The following is a 12,944-nucleotide window of genomic DNA, read 5'->3' on the forward strand; positions in this document are numbered from 1 at the left end:
GTATGTGTGATAACTTATCTCATCACTGTGGTATAAATGGTGCGACAAATAATTTTCAGACTACCTAATACATCTAATTAAATGCAGAATAAATAATCATGAACTTTATCTCTGAATTATTATAATTATATCTCACACCAAATGACTCTTTAATACATATAATACTAAAATAACGATCTTAAAAATAACATTAAATTTTGTGATAAATTAAAAAAAAACATTAATTTGCTTATAATGTTAATAAACTTAAATAAAATGTTATAAATATCCATGTTAAAAAAATATTCATTATATATAATATAAAAATATATTACATAAATATAAGATTAAAATTATAAGGACAAAATTGATATTGTATGAAATAAAAGGAGAGTATAATTATTATTTAATATTAAAAAGAAAATTTAATTTTTTAATTAAAATTAAGGATGAAAATGATTTTCACCCATAAAAAAAATAATGATAATTGATAACAATTGATAGAATCATGTTAATCCTCTAGTCACGCTTGAAAATTGATTTTTCTATTTCCTCTAGTCACGCTTGAAAATTGATTTTTCTATTTTCGTTTCCTTCTGCGTGTCTAAAAAAAGAGTTTATTCATGGTCTTTATTGCATCTAATATCTAGTGGGGTCGAGCCTATCGAATTGCCTCGTTCAATAAGGTAAAGTTTATATGTGCATTAAATAAAGGTGGTTAAGTTCAAAGGGTCCCAAATCTCAATTTAATTTACCTCCAAAAAAATATTTTCTCCATCCTATTTTATTCGTTTCAATTTGATATTGCATATTGATTAAGAAAAATAATTAATAACATAACTATTTTATTATAGTACTTCTATTAAATAATATTTATATTTTAATTTAGAGGAAAAATAATTAACATTAAGAATAAAAAAAGAAATTATCTTATCTTAATTAATAAAAAATGATAAGTAAAATAAAAAATTAAATTAAAAAATTTAAAACTAATAAAATGGGACGAAGGGAGTATTCGCTTGGTGTGTAAATGAGAATATATATGTTATGGGGTGACAAATAAGACAAATAAATTCATGCTCTCAGAATCAGTAAAAGTTGGGCTGCAATCTCTCTCTCTTCTCTCTCTTACAATAACCAACTTTTTAAACAAAACATTGTAGGCACTACTTCTAACGAACAAGATGTCTGGCTCAAGGATATAGATTTAGGTAATGTAGGGCTCTAGTGACACATTTTGATTTGGCCAAGAGTTCAATATTTTAATCTATAAATAGTCGTCCCTCATCAGTTGTAAATAAAAGTAGACACCTTGCTGATCCCACAATCAGTAAAAGTTGGGCTGCAATCTCTCTCTTTAAACAAAGCATTGTATTTGCACAATACACTGTAATCGAAATATCTTCTGCCTCCAACCCAGAAAATTAATAATGTTTTCACTTATTTTCCAGCGTAAACATCAATAACCATTGAGCTGTTTGAGTGCCTCCATATAGCTCTTTAACCGTGACCGGATCTCTAAATTTATTTGGTACGAAGATATTGTCACGAAAAGGCAAACTCTTATTATATATCAATCTTTTGTTGTTGCTACGAACTTAAACGAGTCTGCCACATAAATTGTTATGGAGGGAGTAATAGATTTGGCAATTCAACAAAAGTTAAACTCAATTAAATTAAAGGTTAAACTCAATTAAATCAATCACAATCAAATACAGATTGAGTAAAAATCACAAGAGCAACAGCTACTATGTTACATCCTCAGACCATGAATAACAATATCCTTCCTCCAAACAGTCAATCCAATTATCAGAATTGCAGCCAAATTCAATAGCGAGTGACAAACTGCATGAATTCAGGATCAGATTCCAATCCATCCATTGTTTGGGGTGACAAAATCACCTCCAAATCCACGCTTCCTCCTCCTTCTCTCCCTGGAAACGCTGATATCTTCCCATCAAATTTATTAGCCCTTCCACTCCGAACAGCAACGGGCCTTCCCCATCCGAAATCATTATCGTACATTGGAAACCTTGGTGAGCTACCCATTGTTAGCATAGCTCCATCAAAATTCCCCAATGGGAAACACCGTGGATCCTTTTCCCAATCCTCTACAAACTTCCTCACCATAACATCATCGTGTGCCTTCACATTTTTGTTCAATTGCTCTGCACACCAGTGCAGATCGTGAGACAGAACTTCCCCAGCTGATGCGTAGGTTGGAATGCTCTGAATTCCGTTGCCAAAGTATAACGGATTTAGCTTCGGATGGAGACGGTGACGGCAATTTATAGCCATTCTGAATGTCGTCATTTTCGAAGGTGGGAACTTCCTTGCACGTGTCACTGCACGCCAGAGCAATGCGCAAAGCGATTGAAATGATGAAATCTCAGCCGTTGGATTTAGCTTCTCCGTTTCTCTTTTGATTATCAAGGGATCGTTGCTCTGTTTTGCCATCAATTCAACAATGTTAATTTCACCATCGAAATTCCGTTTCTGATTGTTCGTTTTCGCTTTGAGTGTTTGAATTGATTCCCTGCTAAAACTAAATATCCTCTCCCTCAATGGAGCATCCCCGGCAAAGGTGACTTTAGGGCCATCAGCAGGGAGTTTTAGCACGGAATTTGAAATCAAAATTGAATTTCGGGTAAAATCAGGCTGCCTTACAATCTTTTTCACTCCCCTGCTCACCTCAGCGAATGTATTGAAAAAGTTCCACAACGATGTTCCGTCCATCACGGAATGATTGACGGCGCAACCAATGAATACGCCATCAGCTAATTCCGTCACTTGGACAGATAAAAGGGGGCTAAAATGCCCTCTATAGCTAACCATGCGGTCCATAGGGAAAAACTCCTTAACATGGTCAGGAACATCAACGGAGCCGATGACATCCCGAATGAAAATATGAGTGGCTGACGCATGAACAAAATCAACGCCGGCATCGTTGCATGAAATGTAGACGTAGCCATCTGAGTCGGTCACGAATCGACCGGCAAGTGGAGGGAAGTGAGCGAGTGTCTGAGAAAGACTGAGCTTTAGAAGGGAAATGAGGTGAGGGATAGGAAAAGGAGGACGAGTAAATAGACAACCTTTCTGAATGTAGTGAACAGAGAGCATAGGAAGATCGGAAACAGAGAGTTTCAGATCAGAAAGAGATGATTGTTCTGAGGGGAAAATAGTGCATTTGGATACCAAACTTACAGCTGCAGCAGAAGGCATTGATAGTTAATTCCGCAGATTTTTTTTATTGGCGGCTTTGTACTCGAGGACTGTCGTCCTAGATGAATGCACCACAAGACCACTACGGAATCAGGTTTATTGATGTGATGGCTGAGGGATGAAAGTGAGAGTAGTACGAGGGGCTTTATATATAGGTTTGGAAATTGGCAAGTGTAATGTTATGGAATTTTGGTTCATGCATTTGATGAGATTATGGGGAGATTCTTGATTTTATTTTTCTGTGCTGTCTTAATTCTTTCCAATTTCTATTAGATAAGTAATCTGTCTTTGCAAATTGATATCAGGGGAGTTGACCAAAGTTTCCATTTTGATAATTTATTATTTGAATAGGGACTGCTGGTTCAATCATATATTGACTGGCACGTGAACCACCGATAAACCTAAGTTGCCCGGATTTTTCACTTTCGATATCGAATTGAGTAAACTTTTTACTTTTGGTGTCGCACTCGTATTGAATTGCGCAGACTCTTCAGGTTCGGCGACGCAGTCGGATTGCTCGAACTCTTCAATTTCAATGTCACACACATGTCAGATCGCACGGGCTCTTCACTTTCTGTGCCACACAAGTATCGAATCGGACCGATTCTTCAATTTCAGTGTCGCAAACATGTTGGATTGCACGGACTCTTCAGCTTTGGTGCAATACGGATCTGACACACACTCATCGATATTTTTGAAAAGTCCAAGCAACATAGCTATAAACCACAATATAAGAGATAATGAATCAAAAAGAACCTGAAAGTTACACTTGAAAGGGTTATTAACGTAATCTAGACATGATTTAAGTATGAAATTATGACAGTTTAGGATTAGTTTTAGTATCTGAAAGTTATAGTTGAAGGGGTAACGTAAATTAGGTATGATTTAAGCATGAGACCATTGAAAACTTGATAATTTGGGGATTTTGAATTTTAATTCTTTCTCTATTAGTAACTTAATTGTCACACGATTATATATATGCTGAAATCTCTCGAAAGCATTAAAAAGATATGAAAGAAATTTACTTTGAGATGCTAAAATATCTCTCAAATAAGATCTTCTTGAAGATTTGGGAAGTGTAGCTTATGAATATTTTGAGAAATTTACTTGGTATCTTTGACTTTGAATATACCAAATATATAAGGAGTCGTTAGATATGAATAATAAGGGATAACAAATAATCAGCTAAACATGTTATATTTAATTAGACATATTAGTTAATTTTGAGATAATTTATCTCATTATTTATACTACAATAATGAAATAAATTATTATATATAAATAAAATAATTAATCATATAAAATATTTTAATTTATAAATAGTATGTTCTAATATAATATGTACTGATGACATAATAAATAGTGGTAAATTAGTACTAGCTGTGGATGTGGCATGCCAAATGTTACTGACCAGTTTAACCAAAATAAAAAAAATGTTACTGACCAGTAGACCAAATTAATCAATATATCTTTGGGAAGAGCACACTCTGTAGCATTTTTTAAAATAGATAGTTTAAGCTTGAAATTTTTTTAAAAAGTGATCGGCCGGATATACTATTTTCATTTTATAGTCATTTTCTAATTTGGGTCATTATGGCCTATGTAGTCCATATATATTATTGATACAATCTATATATAATACTGATACAGTATTCAATTTGGGCAATTCAACCCTTTTAAAAATATTTTAATTTTTTTTGTTATAAATTTTTCAACTGATCAAATATCCTACTCTTTTTTTTATTGTTTAGAAATAATAATTAAATTATATAAAAATGATATGATTGTTAAATAGGATATGTATCTATATAAAATATATATATATAGAAATTGTATAGTTCTATCAAATATGTATATGTATAAAATATATATAAAAATATATAGAAAGTGTGTGAAAATTATATAATTGTTGTATAAAATGTGTAAAAAATTTTTTTACAGTTATTATATAAATTGTGTATCAAAATTGTACAATTTTCGTTTAGAATATTTATATGTATAAGATATGTATAGAAACTGTATAGAAGGTGTATTGAAACGGTATAGAACAAGCCAGTAGATTGAAATGGCTAGAAAGTGAAATTTAAACTCCATAGTTATTTTCATAAAAATAATTTAATTTGAAGTGTCGTTTCTATTATTTTTTCCTATATCTTTGCACTTCGAAAAATTCGTTCATTCTGATACACATAAAAAGTGTCATAAATAGATTGATACACATAAAAATTGTCATAAATATATTTGATTTTTTTTAATTAAATAGAGTAAATTGAAGTGATTGTTAATTTGAGACGAAAACACTCCCTCTGTCTCTATATAAGCATTATTTTAGCTAATTTCACGCTATAGTATACTATTCCTGTTCATTTGATGTTTCTTGAAAATGAAATATTATTAAGAAGAATTAGTTTTTAAATGCAAAGATGTAGTTAGAAAAATACTAGGAGTCCTGTTTCTATGATTCAAAAATTCTTTCGAAGAGGAAAACATTTATCACAAGACAAGACTGATTATAGAAATTGTATCTTAAATCAACTGACCGACAGAAAAGGAAATAAACCTGCTAACAAGAAGAACGTTAGCTACATGAAGTGGAGTACGCATTTTATTTTTGTCTTAGAATATCTATTGCAACGCTTATTTTAGCTATATGAAATGGAGTATGCCTCTTATACTTCTCTTGAAATCTATTGTAACACTTATTTATAGAACCTATTTACAGAGGTAAATTCAAGATTTGAAGTTTATAGGTGCAATAGTGTTGTCAAAGGCACGCATAAATGTTGAAGCAAGACTTAAAATGTATTGAGCGTTCGTCTCGCTTAATGTACAGTATAGGTTCTAATTTCTAAGACATAATTTTTCTTGTCAATGAGGCTTTTTTGAAGAGATGAACACTAACCAATTGGTATTTTACTTTATCAAAAAAAAAAATCAATTGACTTTTTTTTTTTCACCGGACCTCAATCTTGACCTCCGATCGAGCTATGAATACGAGTAGATAGGCGGTTAGGGGGGAAAGGGTCAGTTGGGCCTGCCTTTTCAATTAATCTCCGACCGCTTAGTGTTGCTATTGGTGCGAGTTGTAAGGACTCTTAGCTTCGAGTCAAGTTGGGGCGTCATTTCATTCTCGTAACGGGAATGAGTGCATCGCAAGACCAGACAACTTGCTCCCTCGCCTCGCAGCGGCAACATCTGTCTTTTAAGTTAAATTATTTTTGTTCATATATTTGTTATTCATGATTTTATTATTAGTCTTGGACTAGACATATATATATTTATATATTTTTTTTTCTCTTTATACCTTTTTTCGTTAAATCACACTTTATTTGCACTTTGTGCTTAAAGCCACGACGGACCTTAAAGTTTTGTTTGCCCTTTTTGCTTTTGATAATACTGTGGTACACCAATATTATCTTAACATAGACATTAGCAAAACTTTAAGTATGCATCATATTTGAATCGTCACCAATAGCATGAACAGTACTAAAAAATAAATATATAGAACAAATATGAGTTCTAAGCTAATAACTTCTCTTTCTTACAATAAGAAGTTCAACTAATATGCTGACTTTTAACTTTTCTGAATCATCGATCGAGCAATTTTAATGTTATAAATTTAGTAAGCTTTTAAATCTAAAGTACTGAAAATAAAAGTGAAATCGTTTTGATACCCTAGAGTCAATTCCTAATCGCGTGGACGAAAGCCTTGGCTTCAAGTGCACTTCCATTCTTTTTTGGATGCATTATTAGCTATATTCCGATTTCTCAAGGTATATATCTGTAATCTATATCTATAATATATTAAAAGTGTGAAGATCCTTAGAAAAGTGATTTGAACTTTTTGCCCTTCATTAAAAGATCACTCTATAATAGACAAAATCGTCTTTTACTATTTTTTAAATTATAATTTATTTAATCTTTTGTTTATTAGTTTTAAGATTCACTTTTGAATTATAATTTGTTTATATTTGAAATTCACTTTAGGTTTAGAATTATTTCCACAAAAGTTGCCGCAGCTTGCAAAGGAAAGGAAAGGAAAAAAATTAGGTCTAAGTTTAAGTATTTAATACCATATTAATTTTAGAATTCTTTTACTAAAATTCTTTAAGCCGGCAGTCTTTGAGAAAAAGTATTCCTCCTTACCAGGTGAATTCTTGAACCTATTATTATGTGACCGTGTTTTTATGTTTAGTTCATTGTTTTTTTATTTTATATTTTTTTTATAATAATTTTGAATAATTATTTTTCGTTTGTGTTTTTCTTTTCGTATTGATCATCCAATTCAATTGCTTTTAGAAATAAGAGATTATGATGATCAATGTTTTAGGTTACTACATGTTTTCAATATGAATTTATACAAACTTGACACTTTTCACTTAAGAATCATATGATTTGATGTAATTCTTTTAAAATTTTAGTATGTTCGTAAAATTTCTAATAATAAATTATCATGTATTCATGTAAGCAATTGTTAATTGAGAATTTTTTTTGTGTGTGTGAAATTTTGATAATGTCTATGATTGAAGAGATGAATTTTCTTGTGATTTACGGTATATTTCTATGTAGTATTTTAAAATCAATTATTAAAATTTTAATTATTAATAAATCTTACCTTAGACTATAGCACAAATTCTAAATTAAGTACTTATTTTATTGACACTATATATTCTTGATATGACACAGTTGTTTATAATTTCAACAGCAATTCAACGTTGGTGACAAAGAAATAAGTAACAAAGTCGATTACGTGTAAGTTTTTAAAATTTTTCTTAGTGTTTAAATTTAATTTATGTTTCACTAAAAAAGAATTTTGACTATATACCTTTTTGCTATTTTGCTGTTTTAGTCATGACTTATTGATATTTTTAGGTGAATTTTATTTTTTGAAGTGTTTTTATCATCAACTTCTCTAAATATATTCTCATGTTTTGAAGAGAATAATAGAAAACTATAAATATTAACATAATTGAATAGTTAATTGCGTTTGCGGCTTAGAGAAGTGGTTTTAATTTCAAGCAAAATAGTGCAATGTATTTTGTTCTAACTACAAGACTTGTGTTTGGATTAGTTGGAATTTTTGTTAAGTCTTTCCATGATACTTACTTTGAGATAGTTGTGTACCATTTGATATCTTAGATGTACCATTTGCCTTGTCCTAACATTTTTACAAGCTTTATTCATATAAAATTGTATAACATTCCTACTAAGGCAATTTTGGTGCTAAGCTCTAAATACTTCTCAGTTATGCGTCTTAATTTGTGTCTTGGCCTGAATTAAGTTTTCCTCCTGCATTCCCTGTTTGTGTGTTGAATTATATTTATGTTAGTATTGATCAAATTTAGATTAATCGAGTTTCAATATATGTGAATTTCGAACATCAAATTTCAAATATCTATAGTATCCAAGTTAATAATATTGACATGACATACACGTGCAACGTATCTATACGTGTAAATTATTTTAAAATTGAATGTGTCTATTAAAAATACTTTATCATGTGTTTAAGTGATCAACGAAACAAACCGTAATTCAAGTGGTTAGATAAAATTTATGCAAATTTAAGGTATTGTCAATGTATTTATCTACTTTACTTGTATCTTAAATATTTACAAATACTATATAACTAACTAAATAAATTCTTCATCTTTATATGTTTAAAAGATGTTTAATTTAATTATTATATTTATTTTAATTATTTAAATAAATATTATATTTAATGTAACGTTTAAACTCATTAAAATAAGATACACATGCGAAATACATACACCTAAACTAATGTGTGTGTGTATATATATACGTACATAATCTTTTCAAAATTAACGAATACACATGCATCCCTCTATACATGTGGGTCCTCTCTGCTTACAAATAAAAACAACGGTAGCTATTTGAAGTGGAGTACCCATCTTATTATAATCTTGAATATTCATTGTAACAATTATTTTAAAATAATTTTTACTTATTTTAGAACAAGGGATGCAATGAGACGTGTCCCTGATCTTAGGAGAGGTGTAATTAATCTCAACACTAATGATCTTAATTATAAATGCCGACTTTTAACTTTCTGTATTTTAGCTGTCATTCTTCATATTAATCCTGCAACTAGAACTAGATTATTTCTAAATATCCAAACTGTCACCAGATAATCAAGCTTTTAATTAGTAATTAATTCCATAATACTTATTTTAAGACTTGTGTTTCAGATTACCCACTGAAAAAGTCGGTCCATTAGTATTAATTAAGGCCCAATTTGATCATCAAAGCCGTCATTTTTAGATCTAAAAATTACACAAATACACAACTTATGTTTTCAATATTACAAAAAATTTCAACTCCCTAAACATATTATAAAAATCCCACATATAGACAGAATGCTATGTATATGTCGGCTATGTTATGTATATTAATAGAGAGAAAGTAAAGTAATTAAAAAAGTGAAAGAGTGTAATTACTTTTAAAAGGTTGGTATTTATGTTATTTATACTTTTTAGATTAGTCAGTGGACATGGTTTTTTTAATCCAAGTATAACAATTTTTTTTCTATATAAACCAAACACTAGGGATTAGGGAAGCACATTTTCATAAGTATTTAGTAACAGTAAGCTATCTTTTTAATAATAAAGTTATCTTTACGTGCCGTTAGCAGATCGAATTATGAAATCAGTTAATTATACTTGTATTGGGTAAATGCTGCATTATACATTTTGAGATATTTTTATTTTTCGAAGCTCATGTGAACGCAAAATATTTCGTATATAAAATGACTTTCTTTATATATTAGTATAAAATGTACTTTTATTTTCTTCGTTCATCTTTATATATTTAATATATTAAAATATGTTTTTCATTCATAAAATTAAGAAAAATTATTTTTTTTTATATATTTTATCTTATTATTAAATATTAAATTTTTTTAAATACTTAAATAATTTATAATTAATAGAAATGATACTGTAAAGTTATTTTTTATTTATTATTTTTAAATAAATATATTGAGTCAAATATAAATAAATAAAAATGTATGAGAGGAATTATTTTGTTGCTCAATTAATTATTAATTTGACTTTTTTAGGTTCACTTGATCGTTAGTATATCTTCAATAAATAACAATAGAATTAATCTAAGTTGAGAAAGTACTTAGACTATTTCTCAGCTTGCACGCGAATGTATTCAATATAGCAACCATGAAGATTAATTTTATAAGTAATTAATTAAAAGTCACGCTTTTGGTTAGGGTCCTTGATTAATCGACCTATTGAGCACTATGCATATACTTCCTCCGCTCAAAATAAATATAATTTAAATTTATTTCATGCTTATTTATAAAAATAATAAATACAAGAAAATTTCAATTTATTCATATTTATCAATTTTTATTTTTAAAAAAATCAAATACTAGTATTTATAAGGAGTATGTATTTGTTTTTTTTTTTTTTAATGTTATAAGGGATCGTTCGTTGGGAACAAGTTATTTCAAGATTCAGGAATAATTATTTCGGAAATGTCATCTTACTTTCAATATGTTGAATAAAAATAACACTATATTTCAAGAATAATAGTCCCATATTCAGTTATTTCATAATTTAATCTTAATCAAATATGAATTAAATCTATTTTAAAATTAATTTTATGATTAGTAATCTTTTATCCCCTCGTACCAACCCCATCATATAATTTGAAAATCCTTACAACAAACTCTAGTAGCAATTGTCACCTATTTCACTGGTTTAATCCCTATTCTTGTCTTAAATTCTTAAAACAACAATTATTTTAGATTATGTTTTTTACTAAAACAATTCTTAGTTTATAACCGAAAAATTTCTTTTTAATTTATTTATTATAAATGTACACATCATTGATTGAAAAAAATAATAATAAATGTACACATCAAGAGGATGTCAAAGTCTGTATAGACTTCAATGAACACTGAATTGAATCAGCTGGATTCATTCATTTTGTGAATTTCTTTCCATATATGAATTCGAGTTTAATACAACAAAGTGTCCCTTCTGCATCACAAGTGTCATGCTCCCCTTTGTCATGGAGGAATTCAGTCATTTGTCACATATATATGTAGATGGCAAGTGTCATGCACTCAATAGAGGTGGCTAGAAGCTTGCCACTAATCAAATTCCTATTCATTTCTTAGTCCATGGATTGGCTTCACAAGATATAATACTCCTTCGCTTTTAATTTATTTATCTAATTTTTATTTGTTACGAAATTTTAAAAAAAAAAATAATAAATTTTGAGATTTCAATCTAAAAATATATAAACTATATTAAAGTTATTAATTCTTAACGTCTTAAACATGTTACATAAAAGTAAAAACTTATCAAAAAAATAATTTTTTTAATGAACTAAAAAATGTGACAAATTAAAAATGGAGTAACTAACAACTGAATAATCATTAATTACTTTTTCGGTTGTTGTTTTTCGGGTATATTAAAATAAAATTTGTTATTAAAAAAAGAACTTCTGTTGGACAATAAAATTTTGTAGGACGAAAATAAATAATCGAGACAAGAAAAATATATTGCAACAATCAATTTATTGATTTTAATGCGAGTGTTACAATCTCTATGAATCCTCTGATTCGCCTTTTCAAATATAAATTCAAGGGCTTAAAGCTTGATCTTGAATTTGAACTTGATTTGTTGATTTAAGGGATTTGATCTTGACTTGCACTTGAATTCAAGGGCTTTGCAGCTTGTTCTTGAATATTGCGGTACTGATCTTGAATCTTGATGAACTTGATTTGAATGCTTGAGTTTTTTAGAGAAATTGCGCGTTTGATCCACGAGCTTTCTCTTGCTACTTGTTAGAGTTCTGAGGGTCCTTTTTTGAATTATGAGATCCCTATTTATAGTTGTGGAAAGGGGAAGAGTCACGATGAAGATGGACTTCCTTTGACCAATCAGATTTGAGTGACGTGGTGCCTTTTATGGGATTTGATTTCATGGGTCTGCTGCATCATTTTGACATGTGGCATGGTCCTATTGGCTCCTTCCCTTGACTTGGCATGCCACGTCATTTGACTCATGATGCTTATTTGGGCCTCTAGAATATGACAATATCCTGGACTTAGCAAAATGGACTCATTATTTATAGTCCAAATTAATGAACTAGCCCAATAAATATTGAATTTTATTTAAATTCATGTGTTTGAAATTTAAATAATTAATTAAATTATATTAATCTGCAGTATTTATTTAGGACTAATATATTTTGAATTTAATTTAATCCAAATTTTGTACGGATTTACAGTTAATAAAATTTTGTTGTCCACACAATGCCCCCTACTTCGAGAGTTGTTGTGATTTCTTGGAGGCTAGGCTCAAAGAATTATAAGAGAAAATTTAATTTGTTGAAGGATACTTATATACAGACCTTCAAATTTGTTAATGACTAGGACAACACTTGATTCTCCTATAACAATATGATTTAGGAGTATAACATAGTGACATTTGACTTTTTTCTTAACATGGACAATATTTCATGACCATGCAGAGAGTCCATAATGCCATTTGTAGCAGTGCCACGTACCAGCCAACTCTTAATCAAATTATGTTAACCATTTAAAGCCTAGTACTGATTGGAAATAAATAATAGCCGCCTCATTTCTCTCTATTTTTGGTGGGTTTTGGACTAGTTCCACCGCTTAACTTCTCCCAATTCGATTATAGTAGCAATTGTTTTTTTCTTATCCTTTTTAAATTTGGACTCCAAAGATTTTGAAC

General features: G+C 29.5%; 1 protein-coding gene across 1 annotated transcript; it reads right to left on the reverse strand.

Annotated features, from left to right (window-relative positions):
* Positions 1-1,629: 1,629 nt before the first annotated feature.
* LOC107872617 (uncharacterized acetyltransferase At3g50280-like) lies at positions 1,630-3,571 on the reverse strand. The gene has a single exon (XM_016719256.2). It carries the CDS (start codon positions 3,199-3,201, stop codon positions 1,807-1,809), a length of 1,395 nt encoding a protein of 464 aa, XP_016574742.2. The 5' UTR covers positions 3,202-3,571; the 3' UTR covers positions 1,630-1,806.
* Positions 3,572-12,944: the final 9,373 nt, after the last annotated feature.

The sequence above is a fragment of the Capsicum annuum genome, chromosome 5 (assembly GCF_002878395.1).
Source record: "Capsicum annuum cultivar UCD-10X-F1 chromosome 5, UCD10Xv1.1, whole genome shotgun sequence".
Lineage (NCBI taxonomy): Eukaryota > Viridiplantae > Streptophyta > Magnoliopsida > Solanales > Solanaceae > Capsicum > Capsicum annuum.